Genomic DNA, 24,381 nt, shown 5'->3' with positions numbered 1-24,381 from the left:
ACATGTCTTTGGACTTGTGGGAGAAACTGGAGCACCCGGAGGAAACCCACGCAAACGCGTGGAGAACATGCAAACTCCACACTGTTGGGATTCGAACCAATGACTTTCTTGCTAACCACTGTGCCACCGTGTCGGCCGATGCGTAATCATATTATTATTAGTATCATTATTTATTCATTTTTAGAAGAGAAGTATTTTCGGTTGACTAAAAAACATTTTCCAGAGAGAGCTTATCTTTTAAAGACGACTTTTATTTTGAAATAAAGAAGCGTCTGATGTTTCGTCATTAAATCATAAGACGTGCCCAATAAATGCCCAATAAATACGCCAACTTCGCTTTCATCTTCGAAATTTGTGGAACAGTCATTTATTTAGACAGGTAAGTGTTCAGTTAACTACTGCTTAAAGTTGAAGTTACTGTATGATATTTTAAATGACAGAATTGTTATTATTATTACAGAATTATTAAACATTAAACGCTGATCTTTCTGCAAAACCATTGTTATATGAAATGCAAAGTTATTTAAATAATTAAGATATGTTGTCAAATTAATCAAGCGCACCTGCAGTATTTAACTTGAGCTTCTCAACCTTTGCAGGTCTTTTGGTTTCTCTGATTAAATAATGGCTGCATCTCAGAAATGTCTTGGGAAAGGTAAGAAATTACTTTATTTAGAGGATGAAATGCAATTTAAGACGTGTGTGTTTCCTCTTGAGTTTACTGTGGGTTTCATAACTGAGAATGTTGTTATGTTAAGAAACGGTTCCAGTTGTTTTCATTGTACCATTAGCTTGACACCTCCGTGACATGACATTTACGACCACAGCATGACACTGCACTCTTGTGAAATCATAAAATCACCGAAGTATATTTTCAGTGGTGTTATTTATTGTGAGGACTGCAGTTTTCGAGGAATCTGTAACAAGTTGCATCGTTGATTTTTGAAAGGAGTTAATGCTGTTTTAAACTACTAAACCCTCTGTAACCTTTTATTTATTTATATATATATATATATATATATATATATATATATATATATATATATATATATATATATATATATATATATTAATATATAAATGCACGGTGTCGTCATTTAAAGGGCTAGTTCACATAAAATAAAAAATTCTGTCAGAATTCACTCATCCTCAATTTTCTTGAGATCTTTTTTCTGTTGAACGCAAGGAAAGATATACTGAAGAATGTCAGAAAAACAGTTATTGACTTTCATTGTGTTCTTTTCTATTATGGATGTCAGTAGAATTTTTTTCAACATTTCTCATGATTATCATTATGTTTTTTGTTTCAAACAGAAATTAATTTGAAAGAAATTCATACAAGTTTATACAGTAAATGTCTATTGTGAGTAAATGGTGAGGAAATAATGATTTTTAAGTGAACTAACCACAGAGAGCATATAGCAGTCAGCCTCAACTTTAAGAGTTAGCTTACAAGACTCTGTATTTTTACATAACACTGTATAGTATGCTATGTTTTGTAACTGTGTAATAACTTGAGATAAATAATGATAAATAATATACAGAAATATGGGCCAGAGACACTATTTTGGTGTCTGGATCAAATAAAATGTTTACAGAAGTCATTTAAAAATACATTAAAATAAATGAAAGTAGAGACTACTTTATTACAGGTGTTTTATAAAGACATACAGTTCAGCATAACAGATACATTTCTTTATACATGAAACGTTCTTATTCTGATCTGAATTTTATTATGATGTGTTATGATATTTTAAATGACTGAAGACTTCTTGCTAAATATTAATAATAATAGCAAAATTTGAAGATGACAAGAATTCATTTTTAACTGGGCTGCACTGTGCTCCTTGAAAAGAGTCTTTTAATATGTCATCAAATAATTCTGGATCTAAATCAGGGGTGCCCAAACTTTTTTATATAAAGGGCCAAAAACCAAATATCATTGAGAGCTTTGGGCCAAAGGTAAATATACCATAGAGAGTATATACCATATAGAGTTTAATGCTGAATTCACTAGTCAAGCAGAATCTGCCTTTGACTCCATTTGCTCACGAAAGTCTCTGCATTGTCGGGTGACAGTATGTACATTTTAACAAAGTCTGATTAATTTATACCATTTAATTGAAACAATAAAATATTAACAATAAAACAAACAAATAAAGAGTTACATTAAATTAGAATTGACAGTTTTGAAACCATACTCACCGTTCTCCATCTGTTCTCACATGGGATGGCATCTCCCTAGTTTGGGCATCTCTGATCTAAATAAATCCTGACCAGATGTTATGGGATATAAACTATTATCACATTAAATTATATTTTAGTGTGTCTCTTCTGTAAATTACAGTAGAAATGTACGACTGTCACTATTTTTTGCTCAGAAAAAAAATCTAATTTAATACATCCCAAAGTACGGTAGAAAGACAGACATTGAAGTACACCTTTATCAAGTTCTTATCCTCTTTTTTTTCCATTTACTAATATTTATGTCTCTTAATATTTTATATTAATCTAGTACATTACTACATTCAATTAATGTATAAATAATCATACATTCATTCATTCCTTTGCGGCTTAATCCCTTTATTAATTTGGGGTCGCCACAGCGGAATGAACCACCAACTTATCCAGCATATGTTTTACACAGCAGATGCCCTTCTAACTGCAACCCATCACTGGGAAACATCCATACACACTCACATTCACACACATGCACTACGGCCAATCTAGTTTTTTCAATTCACCTACAGCACATGTCTTTGGACTTTTGGGGGAAACCGGAGCACCCGGAGGAAACCCACGCCAACACGGAGAGAACATGCAAACTCCACACAGAAATGCCAACTAACCCAGCCGAGGCTCGAACCAGCGACCTTCTTGCTGTGAGGTGACCACTGCGCCAACGTGACACCCTATAATCATACATATAATCACAGAAATGTAATATTATGCGTGTAACGATGCGCATATTCGCATTGAACCGTTTGGTATGAGACTTTTGGTTCGGTACGCATTACAAACAGAACGATTCAGACTAATATCTAAAAAGAGAATAAGTGTACAAAATATTATGTTTTCAGTGCAAAAACGCTCAACAAGGCATCCCAAATGACGTGACAGGCAACATGCTGCCTTTCCCGCCCACCTCTAAACTCTACTCCAGTCTGGCAAACGCTGCACTAGCTCGCAAAATGGCTAGTAACGTTAATGTAATCCTCCTATAACCAACAGCGGGTCTGGCGTTTGGGAGCACTTTGGTTTCGGTACATTTATAACCCTGAATATGAGACAGGGCTCGATATTGCGACCGTTTTGGTCGTATATGCGCCCGAAATTTTATTTATGCAACGTCAAAATATATTTGGGAGCATTTGTGCGACAGCATAAAATTAATGTCATGTGACCAGTTTTCACAGCAAAATGTTCACCACGTGCGCGGAATTAGGAGGTATTCACGCATTAAGCATCTTTGTACCTAAAAACACCAAACGCAGTGCTCAGGAATGGTTTGAAACTGCTACGATAAACAAAGCATGCGATGCTTGCCCTGCCTTCAAGCTCTTCTTATTGGCCCATTGTGCTAGAACAGAACGCGGATGGATTGGTTAATATCAGCTGTCAATCACTCAGTTCCAATGACAGGGTGCCACAGCCGCGAAAATGTAAAGTTCTGGATCTGAGAGAACGAAAACAACACTTACAGATTTAGTTTTAGAACCACCTAAAGTTACAAATAATGGCACATCTGATTAGTGATCATGTGGGGAATGTCAATCCAGCATCTACACTTTTCAAAGAGTGGATAAAAGAGTTCCAGTGGTTAAAGTCGGCTGTGAAAATGACTAAATCGTTCACCGTAAAGCCGGTGGGATGGAGTTTTCAGGTAACAGTGTTTGTCACTGACTCTACACGTTTTAATCACGAGATGTTCTAACGTTATTTAATCCTTCATTTAATTATCACGATGCTGTCAATCGTGCGTCTGACACTGCGTTCAACATCGCTAAAGAGCATGCGTTCACTGAGATGAAACTAATATTGCACCTCATGAAAAGACCGGTATTGCTATTAAGATTACGTATGCAAATAATAAGTTATATGTCAATATCATCTGCGCAATATCAGACACCACCCGTGAGAACACAGCAGTTATTATTGTTAACTAATAATAGGGCCAGCAAATAAAAATCAGAGAAATCCTCTGGCTTTTTTCTTTTTTTCTGTATCGAAAACGTACTGAACCATGACACAACTGTGTCGTATCGAACCGAACCGCGACTTTTGTGAACCGTTACACCCCTATAATGTATGTAATCATATAATTATTACACTATATAATCATGGGGTATAAATATTATCATACTGCATAATGAAATAATGATTATTAGAAACCTGTAGACAGGTTGGTAGATGAAGTCTGACATGTTTTTGGTTTAAACTTTGCTACAGGAAGTCCTGCTCCTGGTCCAGTGCCAAAGGACCATATTCGGCTCTACAGCATGAGATTCTGCCCATTTGCCCAACGAACCAGATTGGTGCTCAATGCCAAGGGAATAAAGTGAGTACAAACTCTAACTGACTGTACATTAGTGTTTTAAATAAGACTATGTTTCGAGTAAAAACCCTCTATGTTGCTGTAGATACGACACCGTCAACATCAATTTGAAGAACAAGCCTGACTGGTTTCTGGAGAAGAATCCCCTTGGTTTAGTGCCAGTGCTGGAGACTCAGAGTGGTCAGGTGATCTACGAGTCTCCAATCACCTGTGAGTACCTGGACGAGGTCTATCCTGAGAAGAAGCTGCTCCCGTCTGACCCGTTTGAGAGGGCGCAACAGAGAATGCTGCTGGAGCTTTTCTCAAAGGTCTTTCCCAATTCATTTTCACACAGATATTACACATGGCTGATTTCTAGAATTTAGCATTTTGCTTCTCCCAAACTCAGTCCTGGAGGGCCGGTGTCCTGCAGAGTTTAGCTCCACATTGCTTCTTAATATCCTTCCTCTTTTCCTCAGTCCTCTGTCCTACGACCTGAAAACCGCTCAGACATCTTGTAGGACACAATTTTCTAATTGCACCGTGAGGATGGAGGAAAGAGAAGGCTTCCTGAGGAGCCATGAGCGAGGATACACAGGTGAATCCTTTGCTGAAGTTCTAAGCATCCTGAGGGGGTAAAGCTAAGACACGAGGAAAGGAAACAAGGATGCACAGATAAGAGTTGAGAAGCTCCCGTGGTAAGAGCTTGATTAGCTGGTTTAAGTGTGTCTACTTGGAGTTGGAGCTAAACTCCGCAGGATACCAACCCTTCAGGAACAAGTTTGGGCATGCTAGGCTTCGCGATACACTTTTCTATTCATTTTTCAAAACTTACTTTAATACTTTCAGTTGTCATTAAACATTTAAGTCTAATTGTAATCTTAAAAGCTGCATTTACACTGCATGGTTCAAGTGACTCAATTCCAATTTTTTTTCTGTCATATGGCACAGATCAGATATGGCTCATGTCCGTATAAGGAACAAATCACATGGATTCCGATTTACTCAAATCAGATTCAGGCCTTGTTCATATGTGGAAATTTATCCGAAATGAATTGGATCTGTGTCCTTGTGTTTGCAGTGTAAACGGGTAGATTGGATTTTCACGTGTCATTGCGAGCTGCGGCCCTCTGGGAACTGAGTTTGACACCTGTGCTGTAAAGGATACATGTTGTGTATCATTCCAGTTAAAAAAAAAAATGAATAGAAAATTCTTGATGTGTATCTGCAATACTGTAATAAGTCATATGATTTAGATTGTATGAATGCTTTAATAAATATGTGTTTTTAGGTGACTCCCTACTTCTATAAGATCCCTGTGAACAGAACAAAAGGAGAGGATGTGTCTGCACTTGAAATAGAACTTAAAGACAAACTCTCTCAGTTCAGTGAGGTTAGTTGACATAGCAGTAACACCATAAACGAGTGGAATAAAGGTTTCTAATGGATGTCATGATAGGCATTTCAGTTGAGTTCAGTTTCACTTCTTTAAATGTGTGCTTTATGTGCTTAATGGCTTTGTCAGATCCTTCTCAAGAAGAAGAGCAAGTTTTTTGGAGGGGATTCAATAACGATGATTGACTACATGATGTGGCCATGGTTTGAGAGGCTGGAGATGATGAATCTGAAGCAGTATGTTATTTCTTTTTTATTATTAAATCACAATTATTAAATGCACTAGTAAAAGAGAAAGCCCAAAAAAATGTTGAGGCTTAAAATGAACACTCATCAAGCACCAAATGGAATGAACGGTTGGCTGTTGAGCATGTGAAATGGCCAGAGTATTGTTTATAAAGTTGTTGTCAGCAAAATAGACATGTTTTAAAATGGAAGTTTTCTTCTGGTTTTCTGCCAAAATAAAAGCTGCATGGTTTAACCCTTTGAAAGCTGTAAAAAAAAATAAAAACAACAGCCATAATTATCATGTAATTTTACTGTTCTTATATAAAATGATAATAAAAGCATTATAATTATATTAATGAAAATTACTATTTGAAATGATTTTATTGTTCAGTATCAGAGTGGTTATAATTGCAGATAATACAAAATAACATTTATTTCAGATTTATAAGAGACTATAAATATCTAAAAGTTTGGTTCAGAGTTTATGTGAGTGTTTTTATCAGCATACTTGTTTTTTAATTAGTTCTTATAGAATTTAGAGATTTTTAAGATTTTATATTAAATATGATTTATTTTAGATTTTGCTCTGATGTTTTTCTTAATAATAGATAGAATTTCATGGGTTGTTTCATAAAAAATGTAGTTTATACATTCTGGAGACTATAAATTGTGGTTTGGTTTAAAGTTTATGTTGATGTTTTTATCAGTAGAATTGTTTTGGGAAATAATTAATATCGAATTTTGAGGTTTTTAACATTTTATATTAAAATAAACACAACCGTCATTGGGGAATAAGCAAATCGTACTAAACTCTGAATGAGATCAGTAGAATTGTTTTGGGAAATAATTAATAAAGGGTTTTGAGTTTTTTAAGATTTTAATTTGTTTGAGAATTTGCAAAACTAACTGAACAGAAATCCCGTTAGTGACGTATAACAATCATTAAATCCCCCTCTGCAACTGAACACTGTTTCCTCATCATCTTCAGCTGCTTGGACGGCACTCCTGAGCTGAAGAAGTGGACCGAGCACATGATGGAGGATCCCACTGTTAAAGCTACAATGTTTAGCACAGAAACCTACATGGTCTTCTATAAGTCGTACATGGAGGGAAACCCAAATTACGATTACGGTTTATAGATTAATAAATCTCTGGTAAATGATGCTTCTATTGTCTGTTAAGCTGTTTAAACGGATGTTTGCTGTGAAATACATTCTTTTATACTCTGACCACAATTAATCTGAAAAGAGAATTTCATAACTGTTACTTGATCCTTCATGTGACAGATTTTTGGTGGTGGTGTAAATCTAACTCTGATCTTTAAAAGCAGATGTGAATCTAGTAAGTTCAGTTCACTGGATCTTTGATCTCATCATTATTTCTGTTACAAGCATTCAAATGATCTAAAAACTACTTGATTAGTACTAAATGTTTATAGTTTGGAAGCTAATACACGTGTCTATGGTTGTTCCAAACAGTTAATAATTTTTTTTTCATGTGACTTGAAATAAAGATTGTATTGTTTACAATATTATGCCAATTACTCACAACATGTGATTGAAATGTATTTGTCTTTGAATCATTCCGTTTTTTTTTGTCAAACACCTTTATTTTTGTATTTCTAGTAATAAAGCAAACGAAGTCTGTATGAGTGATTCATTTAATAATTTATTCAAGATGATCATTAAAAAAATCACTGATTCATCAAGCTTTGAATTGTTGTCTTTATAAGCGAGTCATTGAATCGTTCAGAAATGCTGATTGTTTCAGTTATTTAGCAAGTGTTGCCTTTATGAGTGAGTTGTTGAATTACTCATTCAAAAAATTCTTTTAGAAATGCCGATTTAAACGCTATTTACATTGTTATGGGTGTCATTCAAACTTTAATTAAAACACTATTCAGAAATGCTGATTCATACAGCAATTAGGAAAGTTGTGCCTTTGAGTGAGTTGTTGAATCTTTCATTGAAATGATTCATTCAGAAATGCAGATTCATCCATTAATGAATTGACATCTTTACGAGAGTCATTGTAATGTTGATTCAAAAGATTAATTCAGAAATGCTGACTCATATCCAGTAATGAACTGATGTCTTAATATGCGAGTCATTTAATCATTCTTCAAAAGATTTGTTCAGAAATGTCAAGTCATCCAGTAATGATTTTGTCATTCATTGTGGGTGTCGTTCAATCATTAATTCAAGAGTTTTTCAGAAATGCTGATTAATCTAGTAATGAATTGACATCTTAATGCGTGAGTCATTCAATATTATTCAAATGATTCGTTCAGAAATGTTGATTCATCTGGTAATGAATTGTCATCTTTATGAGAGAGTCATTGTATTGTTAATTCAAAAGACTCATCCAGAAATGATTTATCCAGTAATGAGTTGTCATCTTTATGTGTGAGTCATTTAATCATTATCTAAAAGATTTGTTCAGAAATGTTAATTCAGCCACTAATAAATTTACATCATTCATTATGGGTATCATTCAATCATGAATTCAAAAGAGTCTTCTAGAAATACTGATTGATCCAGTAATGATTATTCAAAAGATTCATTAAGAAATGTTGATTTATCCAGTAATGAATTTATGCCAGTCATTATGGGTGCCATTCAATCATTAATTCAAAAGATTCATCCAGAAATGCTGATTCATCCACTAATTATGAAAGTTGTGCCTTTATGAGTAAGTTTGTTGAATCTTTCATTGAAAAGATTCATTTAGAAATGCCAATTCATCATTAATGAATTGGCATCTTTATGAGAGAGTCATTGTATCATTAATTCAAAACATTCATTTAGAAATGCTGATTCATCCAGTAATGAACTGACAACCTAATGTCATTTAATTATTATTTGAAAGATTCACTCAGAAATCAATCGATGTTTTATGAGTCACTGATTCATCCAAAAGATCCATTAAAAATGTTGATTCGCCAAATAATTAAGTGATGCCTGAGTGAAGTCTGGGTTATTAAATTATTCAAAAGATTAATCATTATTTAGGAAATTCATTCAAAACACTGCTTCGTCCATTTATTTAACAACTGATTCATTCATTTTAAACAAATTAAAAACATTCTAATGAAATAACATGCTTGAAATAGACTACAGTGTTTAATATTTTGTCAGAACTGATCATCTATTTTAAACCCATATGAGATATCCCAGTGTGTATTGTTATGCTCATTGACGTGCATTAACTGCATTAATCCCTCTGCTCCAGGGTTACAAGGTTTTCATTATCTCAGTAGATCACGTATCACACCTGTCTGGAATTTAACCCCCAATATTAATCTTAACAGCCCTAATAATGTGTCCACCACCTACTCAAGTCACAAATCACACAGCAAGTTTTCAGAATTAATTGTGACTCAAGAGGAAAGAGTTTCATTGAGGTTTAACAGCAGGACAGATGCGCACATAAATCAAGTGAGATTACATGCGCAGAAGGATTTACTTTAAGATTAGCATACAGCAAATAATTGCTAGTTTTCATGCCAAAAGAGTAACTGTATAGTAACTAGTAACTCTGTTGATTTTGTAATACAGTACAGTGGCCAGATTTCTATCAAGTCATGTTTGCTGAAGGGCTCCACCTTGATGAGGACAATACAACTAAAAAAATGAAAATAACAGTGGACGTCTGCCAGTGACCACTTAGATATTTACAGCATTGATCAGCATGACTGTGCACAACAGACGTTTAGTCAAGTCAATAAGCTATGACTGAGGGTAGATTTAAGAAATATTGCTTTCCAGAAAGTTCTATGCTGACAAACTGACATGCTGACTCATTTGCTAGACAGCAAATGAGATCTTTGCAAGACGCCCACACTAACCAGTAAAATAAACAAAGAGTATTACATAAAAACATGATCTGATAGGTATGAATGGTCATTTTTTAAAATCATTTTAACATGTTAAAATAAAGAACACCCTGCAGACATTTAGATGACATTGTTGTCTCAACAATTATGTAATAAGAAGCTTTTTAATAATAAATTGTAACATATGTACATGTGTATATAGAATGACTAGTTTTTTAACGGCCAGTCTGAATTCCAGCATAATTCATAATGTTAAAAACACAGTTATTTTTGGTGTTTCATGCTTTTATAATTAATATTTAATATAATGTCAAACATATACTAAACTTAAAGTTTTTGAAAAGCTATTTTGAAAGCAAAATTGTCAAAACATAATACAAATTAGGACTTTATTAAACGTTACAAAGCAAAAAAGATAATAAATAACGTATAATTTAATCATTTCAATTATATTTAATATCTTGATTTTTTCACAAACTGTTAATATAAAATAGTCTAATAAAAAAAACTAAATTCAAGTGAATTTGAAAGTCGCATCGTTCATGTACTTTTGCAGAGTATTTGTTTTGAACACAGTATAAACATGAAACTTGGTCACAATATGATAAATATTACAAGTATTAGCCTACGACACAGTCCCTTAAAGAACAATGCAAAGCTACAAAAACAATCATGTAGGCGTGTAGTGTCATGTTAGCTTCTTCTCCTTGTGGGGTTAATGGCGGTTAGTGTCATGCTAGCAGTACCACGCATCGCTATACACACAGTAGCTATTGTTGACACACTACAGGTAAAATGATACGGCAAAATTCAGAAGGATGTACAGTAAAACCGCGCTCCATGATGTGCAGACTTCTGAGTTGTTTGTCTAGTCTAGTTGCTGTACAATTAATACGGGATAACTGTCAATACCTTAGAAAAACCCTTTTCCTAAACGTAACGAGTAAATTTTGTAGGCTAGAAGTGCTTTATTTTGAAAGGAACATGGATGTAGTTTGTATGTAAGAGGAGGAGTCATTACTCTCCAGCCACACCTTTCCTTCTTTAAAACTTCACTTCCACTCCTCTCAGCTTCACGGTTGACAGATCAACAGGTAAGCTGTTGTTGAATGAACGCTTGCTTGATTTTAGTAGAATGTTAAGCATAATAGTTTCGAAAGTATTTTCCTCTCCTCCTTTCAGCGCCTTATGTAACACATTCTTCTTTAGATCCTTATCCGCAAAACGCGCTCATGTTTGTCACTGTTTCTATTCGATTGTATATTTCAACAGGACGACTCCTCTGCAAGAGAACACTTCGACCACTACAATGGCTTCATCTCCAAAATGCCTCGATAAAGGTAAGAAATGCAATGGAATTTAACAAAATGTTGCACAGTTTGAACTGTACTTACTTCCCTTATGAAAAGCAAACATGATTGGGTTGTAGCTGAAAGTGTACAGTGCTCAGCATAATTGAGTACACCTAATTTAAAAATGAACATTTTTATCAGTTTCTCAGTGAATATAGGCAATGTATTTTGGTGCAGTTAAACAAAACAGATTTATTAAACAGGTATATTTATTAAAATAACTAAAAAATACAATACATTTTTTTTTCAAATTTTTCCCTCTTTTGATTTTTCCTCTTTTATTTGTACTTTAATATTTTTCTATAACATATACATTTAGTTTTTGGACTGTTATCGTAAGTTATTTTGTTAGATAAGCTCCAGATTTTGCTTTAGTGGTGACTAATCTAATGTATTTGTACAAATATAATATTGTATAGCTTCCTACTAAAATATGAATTTGAAAGATAGATATGTAAGGGGTGTATTTATGTTAAGCACTGGAACTTGACCACAGTAATAGGCATTTTAAATTTTTACTACAAATACCATTAGTATAGTAAAACCATCGTAAATTTTCTTGACTGTTGTAACTGGAAAAACATTTAAATATAATGTATGTCCATCTGCATAAATATTGAGCTAGTTTTTCATAATTAATTTCCTATATCACAAACCATACTAGCAGACATTGCCATCATACGATCATTGTTTTATTGAGTTTCTTTCTGATGTAATTAATTGAATAATAAAATATTATTTTTCATGAATAATTAAGAACTTGAACTCAAGAATTAATCTGATTAATCACATTCAAAATAAAAGTTTGTTTTGATGTAATATATGAGGGTTTTATATTTATTATGAATATGTGAAACACACAGGCATACAAATAAAACTAGACAAAAAAGTTTTGGTACATACAGTTGAACATACAGAATTATTAACCCCCCTGAATTTAATAATTCTGATTTCCACTGTAGATGTCAATTTATATATAATTTGTATCATATACTTATATATTTTATATCTATATATAAATTTTAAAAAATCTCAAATATATGCATGCATGTGTGTGTGTGTGTATGTATATGTGCATATGTGTACATGTATGTATGTATGTATGTATGTATGTATGTATGTATGTATGTATGTCTTGAAATATATCTAGTCAAATATTATTTCCTGTCATCATGGCAAAGAAAAATAAATCAGTTATTAGAAATGAGTTATTAAAACTATTGTGTTAAGAAATGTGTTGAAAAATCTCTCCATTAAACAGAAATTTGGGAAAAAAAATAAACAGGGGGGCAAATAATTCTGGAGGGCTAACAATTCTGACTTTAACTGTACATTTTATATATATATATATATATATATATATATATATATATATATATATATATATATATATATATATATATATATATATATATATATATATATATATATATATATATACACACATCAAAACTTTTGTTTCAGATGCAGTTAACCATTTGTTTTATATTGATTTGATCCATATGAAGCAGTTTTTCCATAGCCAATTATGCATATAATATTTACATTTTTGTATTCTATTGATAAAACAGAATGTTCTGCTCCTGGACCAGTGCCGAATGGCCAGATTCGGCTCTACAGCATGAGATTCTGCCCTTTTGCTCAGAGAACCAGGCTTGTACTCACTGCCAAGGGAGTGAAGTGAGTACTAATACAATCTTTGTTTAGATGCGGGGGCTAATGTGTATATGTGATACTTTAATAACAGAGCATAGATTAACATGAGCTCTGTACTGGCGTCAAGTAAAATCTATATTTTAAATACGTAACCACTGTTCAAATTTGATTTTCCCTTTACACAGACATGACATTATCAATATCAATTTGGTAAGCAAGCCTGATTGGTTTCTGAAGAAGAATCCTTTTGGGACCGTGCCAGTGTTGGAAACCTCTAATGGTCAGGTGATCTACGAGTCTCCAATCACCTGTGAGTACCTGGACGAGGTCTATCCTGAGAAGAAGCTGCTCCCATCTGACCCGTTTGAGAGGGCGCAACAGAGAATGCTGCTGGAGCTTTATTCAAAGGTAACTAACTCGTACTGTATGAATTCTTAAATATACTACAGATCGAATTACTGTATTTAGGGCTGCACAATATATTAATATTGCAATGTGCAAATCTGCAATAATTACATCACAGAATCTGTCGGAAATATAAGCCAGAACCACAATTCAGAGCTCATGTGATTTGTAGTCATCTCAAAGCAAAAGATTTAATTTGCATGTGTTTAAGACCTGTTATTGTGTAAGATTGTAATTAAATAAAGAAGTTATAAATATTAATTGGATTTAATTATTTGTAAGATGAAGACTATAGTGTTATTATTTTTATATAGATTGAATTAGCTTAATACTGTCTCCACAGAATACATTAAAGCACTGTTTTTATTCGTTACTACCTTTGTTTTAATGTTTGCATGTACTTTGTTCATTATATCACATGCAGATATACTCCCCTACAAAATAATTCCAAATCAATGTCAAATTATGAATTTAGGTCCTCTTTTGAAATAATATTCACATTGCGATATATACAGCAGAAAAACTAAATACTGCGTTTTTTCCAGTATCATGCAGCCTAACTGTATTAAGCATTTCCATGTACCAGTAGAAGTGCGGATTCAAAATCCAAGTAGTTACTTGAAATAAACGTGAAAGTCTTTGTGTTATCAGTTAAAGGGATCATTCACACACACAAAAAGTCATCATTTACTCATACAGTGCTCAGCATATATAAGTACACCCCTCACATATCTATCTTTTAAATTCATATTTTTAATAGGAAGCTGTACAATATTATATTTGTGCATATACAGTAGATTAGTCAGTATTGAAGCCAAATCTGGAGCTTATCTAACAAAATAACTCATGATAATGGTAAAATTTAGTTGGAAATTTGTAGGTTGTATTTTTTTTTTGCCATATTTTGCTTGAATTGAATTGTATTAACTTTCAATTTCTAAATATGTTTGGTGAATAAAATATTATTTTAATAAATATATCTGCTTAATAAATCTGTTTTGTTTAACTGCACCAAAATACATTGCCTATCTTCACTGAAATGGATACAAATATTCATTTTCAAAATGGGGTGTGCTCAATTATGCTGAACACTGTACATGTGGTTTTAAACTTTTGAGATTTTTTAGTTCTGTTGAACAGAGGATATTTTGAAAAATGCTGGTTGCTGGCACCCATTGACTTCCATAGAAAAAAGTACTATGGAACCAGCATTCTTCTAAATATCTTCTCTTGTGTTCAACCAAAGAAAACAAAGTCAAATAGGTTTTGAACAAGTGAAGGGTGAGTAAATGGAGGAGTTTTCATTTTTGGGTGAACTATCTCTTTAAGGAAACCACAATAACTAAAAAAGTAAACCTTTACCACTCTGTATAACTGAAGTATCGTATTAATTATTAATCCCATTAGTCATGTTAAATATTAATGATTTCAACTGCATTAATTTCAAGTCAATTCATCCTCTCTTCAGGTGATTCCATACTTCTATAAGATCTCTATGGGCAAGAAAAGAGGAGAGGATGTCTCAACAGCTGAAACCGAATTTACAGAAAAACTCGTCCAATTAAACGAGGTAGACTGTCATTTTTACACTTTCTCAAAGTATATTGTGTGTGTGTGTGCATTTATTTCTATATATTTATATAACTTTTAATTACTATCTTTTATTAATATATTTCGCTTTTCAGGCTTTGGTAAACAAGAAGACCAAATATTTTGGGGGGGATTCCATCACAATGATTGATTACCTGATCTGGCCATGGTTTGAGAGGGCAGAGATGATGGGAGTGAAGCAGTAAGTTTTTTTATTATTATATATTAATATAAAATGAATGTACAATGATCACAAAAATGTACTGCCATTTGACCTGACAAGCAGTAGCAATAGCATGCTGCTGAGTCATGGAGGTGAAGTCAAGCAGATATGCAAAAGAAAGATGAATGACTGAGATTAACAAAGGTAGGGCTTTGGTTAGAACTATGCTTAGTGAACTTTGTGCACACAAAAAAAGAGGAGAAAAGGTGCTTGTTCTCCAAGTAATGAACGTAATCTATATTTCTATAGTAAAGTAGTTTATTATTACTAGTACAATAGTTTTGCATCTATCAATTTCTTTTTTTCAGTTGTCTGGCCAAGACGCCGGAGTTGAGGAAGTGGATTGAACTCATGTTTGAGGATCCAGTTGTGAAAGCCACCATGTTCAACACAGAGGTTCACAAGGTGTTCTTCGACAGCTTCATGGATGGAAACCCTAATTATGACTATGGTTTATAGAGCAACATGCACTGCTGTCTATCTGTGGAACGTGTATCATTACATCTTTGTCTGTATATTTTTATTGAATTGACAGCAAGTTTAGCTTTTAAGCTTAAGACCAGATACTAATCTCATGTTTTTTTTTTTTATTAAAAAGGCTACAACGGGTATATTAACATGTTTGTCACTTATACATGAATTTAAATAAACTGGTGTATAAAATATATGGACAAAACATGCACTCTTTTGTTTATTTCTTTAATCCCTATATTAAGGACTTTCTCTTTAGGCGAAAGTACATGCAGCTGAAGCAAGCACTACATGCTGTGAGGCTGCAACACATTGTTTCCTGCTAGGGGAAACGACTTACAAGTTTAAGTGCAATTCTCACTTGTGTGTGTGTGTGTGTGTGTGTGGATTTAAAATACAAAAATATTTTTAAATGAAAATAGTGAGAAATTTAATTCCATACTAAAAGTGTCAAGTAAAACCATTCCCATGCTACTGTGCAGATGGATTAAAAAGGAATTAAACTCTATAAAATAAGCAGCATCACAATGTACAGGAAAGATTTCAGACCTTTGAAGTAGCTTTGACATGTACATCACTGTTTTCAGTTGCTCGTAGTTGCTTGGCTGTGCTATTATTGACAATCTCTTGCATGTTGGCACACACACGACTCGCATACTATGATATTGTTACATAATTTATGAGGCTAACATGACATAATTTGAAATAAGAGCCTGAAACAGCTGCCAGATGAACGACGAAAGAGTGTTTCTTCAACCACGTGCTCATGACAAAACAAAGAATAAAAAAAAAATCCCTTTAACAAAAATGCATTATGTATCCTGAACACATTATTAAAGCATGAATGAAAACCATGCATGATAAACACCGTTACATAGATTTTTCTTAGTATTCAACAAGTCAAGCATGTTCTCTACTGACAGCTTTCCCCTTTGTGAAATATTAATAAATACAAAAAACTTTCCAACATATTTTAATGTCACTTTTTAACGACCTAAAAGTGTCCATAGTTGAAGAAACACCCACACATTATAAATCGTAACAGTCAGTGCTTAATATGTGGTTTACATTGAAGGTGCATTACTTCATGTAATGAGGCTGTTGGAATCCCCTGCACTCAAAGCAAGAGTCTAAATTTGCTCCGCTGAGCTGAATTCATGCCTCACATGACCGTTCGAAAAATGAGATGTATATTCCTGAACAAGCACAGATGTATTTCTGACCATCTCCTCAAAATGCTCCTCCATTTTGGCATATACGTGTCTTTGTAACACAAGAGGCCTAAACAAGTTTATCGGCTCTGCGGTACGGATTATTTTGGGAACAAGAATTTCAACCGGGATGTGAGGGTTCCCGACAACGGCATGATAAAGTCTCTTTTCTTCCAGGCTTTGTTGAAGGAAGCTGAGCAGATCTCGTAATCGGCTATCAAGATTCTGAGGCTGCCACATTGCAGGACGTTTACTCAACAACAAATGCAACAGCGCCGTTTTTATATGATAACTACTTAAGGCACTTCTCCCCGTCAAAGTGGTCTGCTTTTTGTGCAAAAAAGAAACTATTTGAAGGCAATGAATGTGGCAGGAATTTGTAGGAAGGCTTTTCGCCAGGTGTTTAAGCAGATTCTTCTCATAAACACTTAGTGAGAGTTGCCAATGAGTGTCTGAGGAGTTGCTAGTGTCAGATGGGAAATGGGAGAGGAGGTAAGCGTCCGTGTTCTCAAACTGAACAGCAGGGGTAAGATTAAGAACGACTGTCTTTCCGGATCGAAATTTGACTTTCAGAGCTCCAGGAAAGTCCAGGTTTCGAAATGCCAGCTCAAAGTCGTACTTATGAGAGATCTGGCCCCAAGCTTTGCTTACGGAAATCTGGAACCATCTCATGATCTGACCTTTCGACAAAAACGCAGTGTCCCTTGCACAGAGGAGCTCCGGCAAAGCATTGTCCTCAAGTATTTCACACTCATTTCTATTGTGAAGCAAACACAGCATATCATCACCAAGATCGGTAGAGCCACAAAGACAATCCGTGCCATTTCCACCGGGTTTAATGAGTTGAATCCTTCCACATCCCTGCAGGTCAAGTGGGATTTCAGTGGAAGGGTCGCACCAGAGTTCAAACTGAAACCTGAATGGTTGGGGAGGAGAAAAAGGCACAATAAGGTCACATGTAGGAGGTTTAGAGACCCTCCAGGATTCGAACATACTCCCTATCCCAACAAAGTCCTCAACTTCCAAGTCAGATTCTTGGTCACAAATACTTCTCAGTGCCTCCAGCAAATCATCAGCAAAACCCTCGATAAATTCCCGCACTCTTCCACTTTCATTGACGTAAGGATGGAAGCGGGTCTTGCAGAAGTTATTTAGGACATCTCGATCTAATGTGATAGTCTTAGCACTGAGATAACCGGTACTGCAATCTCCATCTTCATCTTCTGCAGGGTCTGGAACTTCAGCAGGGATTATATCCTGCCTGCAAACCTCGATTGTGAAGAAAATGACAAGGCAGAGGGCACTCCAAAAGTACCAGCCATAACCGTCCAGATCACCAATCACAGCTTTTTCAGTCTGTGAGATCTCCTGCTCCAGGCGCTTCTGTTCAGCCTCCAGTTTCGCCTGGTGCTCTTTCATCCGGGCCAAAAGGTCTTCATCTTGCTCGGGGACGGTGGTGTTCTCGTTGGGGAAAAGAAGCGGGTGGTTGAGGATTGCCGCTACTACCACCATGCAAACTCGTGCAATCGCACCTTGCATCCTTTAGTGTGTGTCTGGGAAAACACATTTTTTGGATTACTCTCAGCATCTTGTAAGAAAACTTTTTAAAATGTTAAAAAATTAAATAAAACATGCCATCGTCAGAGTGCTATTTGTAAACTCCAATACAAAGACTGTCCTGCACTGGGGAAGGAAGTCAGATAACCCTTAATAAACATAAATTAACCCAGCTTGACAACATGGGAAATGCTTAACTACTTTTTTCTGTTCCGTTGGGTAAAAGCAAACTTGTGTAATCCGATCTCTGCAAAGAATTTAGACATTTTGACTTGACTAAAGCGAAGGATGGAATGTCGTATTTACACTGAGGAAGTTATGTAATTGGTTTATTTATGGTGTGGCACTTGGAGTCTGAGTGACTCTTGGAATGAAGCAGATAAAGTGCCATATTTATGCTGTCTGCAAGCTACTAGCACATTCCATGAATCTGGTACACTGGTAACTATACTGTAAACAACATTTATTATGCTTAAAGTTATTTTAGCAATGTTCAAATAATTATTTACTTCCATACATAGGAAATATTTGGTCTTGAGAAATTGCAAAAATCACTGTATTTATGCACTTTTGGTTACAAGTTGCAAAAAGAACAACAATATCATTCAAAATTTTGTAAACAGTACAATTTTGTAGTGTTTTTGAAAAAATTAAATGCCACCAAGGCTACATTTATTTGATCAAAAATAATATAACACAATACTATGATATATTATTCAATGTAAATTAATTTCTTTAGGATTTTTATGTAAAACTTTCATGTGATTCAAATGTGAATTTTCAGCAGTGTTTATTCAAGTGTCACATGATCTTACATAAACTAATTGAGTATGCTGATTTAGTGCTCAAGAAACATTTATCTATTATTAAAAATGTTAAAAACTTCTTTGCTGCATATTTTTTGTGGAAACCAATATATTATCAATCAAACATAAAATCTAAAAAAAAAAAATAAAAATAACCCTAACCCCCTTTAAAAACAAATTTTTTTCACCATGAAAACATTAAATGATACGTTACATACATAGTTAAAAAATATTTTCATTAAATGTTGTTATTTTGAGCATTCTACTCATCAAAGAATCCTGAAAATGAAATATATCCATGTTTTCAGAAAACTATGATGCTGAATAAAATGTATCATCAGAGATGGTAATATAAACCTGTAAAAGAGCATTAATAATGATGGATTATAAAAAACAGCAAATCAGCATACTTGACAATCGTGACAATTAAGAATGAAAACGTTGTTTGTATTGGATTGTTCAATAATTATATACGCAGCCTTCTTTCTATACTAAAAAAACAAACAAAATGTATCTGAGCTTCACACGGGTGAGTGGGCTTTACAAACCACCTGTAGAAACATTCTTTTCCCTAACTCTAGCACTTAATTCTCTGAGCACAAACAGTTTCTTTGTATAATTAGCACTTCTTGTGTGTCTCTTCTTATTGAACCGCTTAATACCTCCTTAATTATTAGCCACTTAGGACAAAAACATCTGCTAAATGTAAAATATTAAACAATCCTAATGTTTCCAAACCGAAGACCTGTGTAAAAGAAGATCAAACAGCTTATAAAAAAAAAACTTTGACCTCATGATTCATTCTGAAAGTTCATCACCTTCTCCTTCCTCCTTTGCAAAGTGGGGGAGGTGTTCCTATTTTTTGTTATACTTTTTATTTCCATTCAGGCCCAAATGTGTACCCTTATTAGTGTATTGAGATATAACAAACAACTTGGTCATGATTTGGGATTGTACATTAAATAATTATAAATTAAAATAAATATCCATGTGAAACAGCATAAATATTCTAAGTTAAACAGAAAAAATAGCATCAAAAAAGTCTGCATAGTTTACACAATGACAGCATGTGGATCTGACTCACATTAGTTGAGCTCCAGTGAAGAAGTTAATTGTGGAATTGGTGTGGCGCTGAAAAGATTCCCACAATCCACAAACACTAAAAGGGCGGAGTCTAGACAACTACTACATTACTAAACAAACATGAAAACAGAGACGCTATTACGACAGAAACGCTGTTCAAATGCGGGACTTTAATGATTAAAAAGTCACTGGTAAGTTTAAGAAGCGAGCAAACGCCTTAAAAGTGTAGACCAGAGGGTGGTGACGCAATAAACTAACGTTAACGACTTAAAGGCAGAGCATCTTACAGCTTCTCCTTTAAAACGACACAATTTGCCTATTTCAATTTTACGTTGACGTCTTAAGGTGTTTTACGAGAGTCCTGTTGAGTATTTTTGTTGTTTTTATCACAGCTGTTACGGTCAGTTGAATAATTTATAACGATACCACTCGCGGCGGGTCTTTGTTTTAGCCAAGAACACAATAGTAACTTACACCGCAATCCAAGAGTTAAAGTCCAGCGTTGCTCATTGTTTCAGACTGAAACTGAACCGACACGAGAGAAAGCGCGGTCCCGTTACTCCTGTTTCCTCATCTGCTCCACACGACGACTTGAAGCTGCTCTCACATCCAGGAAGTGACCAGTGAGGCCGTTTTCGCTCCTCTATAAAAAGCACGTGGGTCAGACTCAGCCCCGCTCTTGAGTCAACATCAAATGTCACACACACACTCACGCATGCAGACTATTCTCTGCGGAGAGCACACACTTTCCTCGACGTGAGGGAAATTCTAAAGTCATCACTAGTTACAAGTTTATTATTAATTCATTATGGATGGACCATGCAATTAAAATTAAATGCGCATAACGTTCATGTTTGAGAATTAAAACATTATTAATAAGTGATTTCCTGAGATATAACAGTGCTTGGCATACAAAGCAGCTTTAAAACGTTTAGAAAAATTGTAGGCTTTTTAAAGACATGCGCAGTGGCTGCTTAAGTCGAAAGACAGATACACCCACAAGAGGCCGCTACCTCATCAAAGTTCAACAAAAATATCGTTTTAAGAGGCAGTGATTGTCAGAGAACCTGTTGACAAGATCATTTCAAACATTTAAGAAATGTTATTGTAATGGGTGCTGCTAATCTTGGTAATTAAGACTTTGGTAGTGATGGTATGCTGTTTTTATTTCATCTATTGTAAATCTGTGTTCATAGTTAATGCAACCTGTATATTATGTTCATAGTAGGCCGTATTTTGGTGCATTTAAACAGATTTATTAAACATATATTTATTAAAATTATATTTTAGTCGCCAAACATATTTAGAAATTGAAAAATAATACTAATACTAATTGAAAGATAATAATATTTAATAATTAAATTCAAGCAAAATATTGCACAAAAAAAAGACAACCTACAAAATTTCTACTAGCTTTTTCCAATTTGTTTTGCTTCTCTTGATTTTTCCTCTTTTTTAAATTTGTATTTAATATTTTTCTATAACATATAAATTTAGTTTTTGGACCATTATTGTGAGTTATTTTGTTAGGCTCCATATTTAGCTTCAGTATTGACTACTGTATATGCCCAAATACAATAGCTTCCTGTTAAAAATATGAATATAAAAGATAGATTTGTGAGGGGTGTACTTGTATATGCTGCCCACTATACATCATGCACTTGCTGATATTGCACTCCTGGTTAGACCTAAACTGCATTTCGTTGCCTTGTACTTGTACATGTGTAATGACAATAAAGTCGAGTCCAATCTAATCCAAACATTTTTAGCAGATCTGCAATTTCGAATTATATAGAATACAGGCCTAATTAATTGTTTCAGTCCCGAGAAACAAACAATTTAGTGAGGGAAAGAAAGAAAAATAAATAAACTCATGTTTGCTCTATAATTTTGAAGTATTTAGGTACAGTTTTCATAATTATAGGTAAATAATATTAAAATAATATCAGGCTGTATCAAAAAAAATATCAGACGAAACCAAACCAGTTTTAAATAGTTATGTCGGGTGTTTGGCGCGCGTACATCTGGGCGTGTCCAAAAAGAGCTTACAGGAGCGCGCTTTTGACAAGCAAAGCCATCACTTCAGCACGCAGAGCTCGAGAGATGCGTTAATACTGATAAAGGATTCGTTTCTACGTGATACAGAAATTATATGCATTTAATAAAACAGCTTTCAGAGAGTTTTCATTTAATTTATTCAATATTTTTAGTTGTTTATAGTTCTTTTTGCACAACCCAGACACAACAGGCTATTTGGAGGTCATTGTCAGATAAGTAGCTTACACATTTGTTTGTAAAAGTTTTACACATTTAAAACCTCTTAGCTGTAACGTAAACTGTTAATGGATCGTTTAAAGTTGGTACTGCAATATTTCCAGTCAAATTCTGAGTCGATCTCCAATGGTATCTGTATAATACTGTCACTGATAAGCGTCAAGCTATACACAAGTTTTGATTTCAACTGCCCCTGTTTACCGCAATATAACAAGATGTATGCAATGGGGGTCATGTTCGTCCCTCCAATTATACTGCTTCTTTTGGGAGTGTTAGTCAATCGACATACAGGGGTGCTGATGGAAGAGTGGGTCAGACCTCTTGGCAAGAGGGCAAAAAATCCAGCGGTAGTAAAGTAAGTTTGAAATTAATAATAACAATATCATGCATCTTAATAACATTCATATTAATAATGTAAACATGTTAAAATGTCTTTCTCGCAGATTTCTGCTGTCATCAATGATGCAACGGGCCCTTCTGGCACCCATGGTTTGGATTCTGATGACACTGCTAGATGGAAAATGCTTTATATGTGCATTTAGCATGAATGTAGACCCCAAATATTTCACAGGAATACCCAACAGCACCGGCCTGGAACTGGTCAAGATCATGGCTAAGGTGCCATGCAAAGAAGATGTTATCTTCAGAAACAGCAGTTTTAGAAAAGCTGTCTCACGCTATGTGCGTTGTTACTCTCAGGTGAGTGAGTTTTCTCAATTGTTTTTTCTGTATTTCTCAAAAGTTCATACATGCCTTCATTCAATGGACCGTAGTTGTCATTGTCATTTTTGACTTGACAGATGCTAAGTAAGATTGAGCTGTACAAAGTTCAAAGGAACAGACCTGTAGGTGGTTAAATTCTTTCATGCTTTGCATAACCAGATGATTCATCTATTCTTCTCCTTCAATTTATTTTCTCTAAGGCAATAGGCTGGTCAATCCTCCTCTTCTTCATTTTTTTGGGTGCAGTGGCTCGCGTCATCAAGCCTTGCTTCAATCACGCAACTTTTCTCCAGACACGTTACTGGAGCAATTACTTGGACATGGAACAGAAACTTTTCGATGAGACCTGTGTCCTTCATGCGAGAGATTTCGCCAGAAAAAGTGTGCTGCAGTTCTTTGAGAACATGCGAGAGAATGTGACTGTGAGAATGCCCGTCTCCAGTGCACCCAGACACAGCACAGTGCAAAATGAATTTGGAGAGGAAGAAGAAGAGCGTTTGCATGGTATAACCAGACAAGATCAGGTGGATCATTTGCTGCAAACATGGTACGAATGCAAACCAGAACTCGACGTGACCAAGATGGCCTATAAACCCAAAGTATGTATCACTTGGGAAGACCACAGTGGAAGGCCATTATTCTCTGATGTGTGAAACTCAAATAAAACTGATCTCAAGGAATCGTGCAAAGTTGAACATAGTCATTTTCTAAATTGTAAAATCAGATTATTTTCTAGAAAGTTCAAAAAGATTTAGTTTTAGCCTTGTTCTTGCATGCTAGTGCATTTGAATATGCTGGGATTTAGTTTGTGTAACTTTGCATGTCTCTTTCCACACACATTACACAACAACCTCATGGATATGGCTTGGATGCAAATGACTGCTGAACCTCAGAAGCACCTGAAAAAAGACAATGTATTGTAAATTTATGTACAGTTTATCTGTATTTATTAATAATAAATAAATAATAATAATTTTGGCTGTATGGGAGACACTTTCACTGATATCTGTGTTTCTTGCCCATGTCTTTACATTTGAC

At 34.6% G+C, this 24,381-nt stretch overlaps 4 protein-coding genes across 5 annotated transcripts; 3 read left to right on the top strand and 1 right to left on the bottom strand.

Annotated features, from left to right (window-relative positions):
* The first annotated feature begins 271 nt into the window (after nt 1-271).
* gsto1 (glutathione S-transferase omega 1) lies at nt 272-7,822 on the top strand. The gene is made up of 7 exons (XM_056470830.1): nt 272-379; nt 600-655; nt 4,450-4,558; nt 4,641-4,863; nt 5,826-5,927; nt 6,060-6,166; nt 7,146-7,822. The coding sequence occupies exons 2-7, from the start codon at nt 625-627 to the stop codon at nt 7,294-7,296; spliced, it is 723 nt and encodes a 240-aa protein (XP_056326805.1). The 5' UTR covers nt 272-379; nt 600-624; the 3' UTR covers nt 7,297-7,822.
* Nucleotides 7,823-10,987: 3,165 nt separating this feature from the next.
* Nucleotides 10,988-15,894, top strand: gsto2 (glutathione S-transferase omega 2). Its single transcript, XM_056471087.1, has 7 exons — nt 10,988-11,086; nt 11,265-11,332; nt 12,916-13,024; nt 13,186-13,408; nt 14,874-14,975; nt 15,091-15,197; nt 15,527-15,894. Exons 2-7 carry the CDS (start codon nt 11,302-11,304, stop codon nt 15,675-15,677), a joined length of 723 nt encoding a protein of 240 aa, XP_056327062.1. The 5' UTR covers nt 10,988-11,086; nt 11,265-11,301; the 3' UTR covers nt 15,678-15,894.
* itprip (inositol 1,4,5-trisphosphate receptor interacting protein) lies at nt 15,770-20,954 on the bottom strand. 2 transcript variants are annotated; one of them, XM_056471085.1, is made up of 2 exons: nt 20,821-20,954; nt 15,770-18,453 (listed from the first exon to the last, which is right to left on the bottom strand). In XM_056471085.1, exon 2 carries the CDS (start codon nt 18,437-18,439, stop codon nt 16,820-16,822), a length of 1,620 nt encoding a protein of 539 aa, XP_056327060.1. In that variant the 5' UTR covers nt 18,440-18,453; nt 20,821-20,954; the 3' UTR covers nt 15,770-16,819. The 2 variants fall into 2 exon arrangements, with proteins under 2 accessions (XP_056327060.1, XP_056327061.1); XM_056471086.1 differs by lacking the exon at nt 20,821-20,954 and adding an exon at nt 20,348-20,431.
* A 1,534-nt stretch (nt 20,955-22,488) lies between these two features.
* calhm3 (calcium homeostasis modulator 3) lies at nt 22,489-24,033 on the top strand. Its single transcript, XM_056471508.1, has 3 exons — nt 22,489-22,975; nt 23,064-23,319; nt 23,544-24,033. Exons 1-3 carry the CDS (start codon nt 22,689-22,691, stop codon nt 23,994-23,996), a joined length of 996 nt encoding a protein of 331 aa, XP_056327483.1. The 5' UTR covers nt 22,489-22,688; the 3' UTR covers nt 23,997-24,033.
* The last annotated feature ends 348 nt before the right edge of the window (nt 24,034-24,381 follow it).

Source organism: Danio aesculapii, chromosome 13, assembly GCF_903798145.1.
Source record: "Danio aesculapii chromosome 13, fDanAes4.1, whole genome shotgun sequence".
In the NCBI taxonomy this organism is placed as follows: domain Eukaryota; kingdom Metazoa; phylum Chordata; class Actinopteri; order Cypriniformes; family Danionidae; genus Danio; species Danio aesculapii.
Note: the sequence above shows the minus strand (reverse complement) of the source record. Positions and strands in the feature narration are given on the sequence as shown.

Bases quoted from the DNA above. Each gene is read 5' to 3' on its own strand.
- itprip (XM_056471085.1), bottom strand. From the start codon at position 18,439: ATGCAAGGTGCGATTGCACGAGTTTGCATGGTGGTAGTAGCGGCAATC.
- gsto2 (XM_056471087.1), top strand. From the start codon at position 11,302: ATGGCTTCATCTCCAAAATGCCTCGATAAAG. The intron at 11,333-12,915 runs GTAAGAAATGCA...TTGATAAAACAG, and splicing joins TCCAAAATGCCTCGATAAAG to AATGTTCTGCTCCTGGACCA. The intron at 13,409-14,873 runs GTAACTAACTCG...TCCTCTCTTCAG, and splicing joins TGCTGGAGCTTTATTCAAAG to GTGATTCCATACTTCTATAA.
- gsto1 (XM_056470830.1), top strand. From the start codon at position 625: ATGGCTGCATCTCAGAAATGTCTTGGGAAAG. The intron at 4,864-5,825 runs GTCTTTCCCAAT...ATGTGTTTTTAG, and splicing joins TGCTGGAGCTTTTCTCAAAG to GTGACTCCCTACTTCTATAA. The intron at 5,928-6,059 runs GTTAGTTGACAT...TGGCTTTGTCAG, and splicing joins AACTCTCTCAGTTCAGTGAG to ATCCTTCTCAAGAAGAAGAG.
- calhm3 (XM_056471508.1), top strand. From the start codon at position 22,689: ATGGATCGTTTAAAGTTGGTACTGCAATATTTCCAGTCAAATTCTGAG. The intron at 22,976-23,063 runs GTAAGTTTGAAA...TCTTTCTCGCAG, and splicing joins AAAAATCCAGCGGTAGTAAA to ATTTCTGCTGTCATCAATGA. The intron at 23,320-23,543 runs GTGAGTGAGTTT...ATTTTCTCTAAG, and splicing joins ATGTGCGTTGTTACTCTCAG to GCAATAGGCTGGTCAATCCT.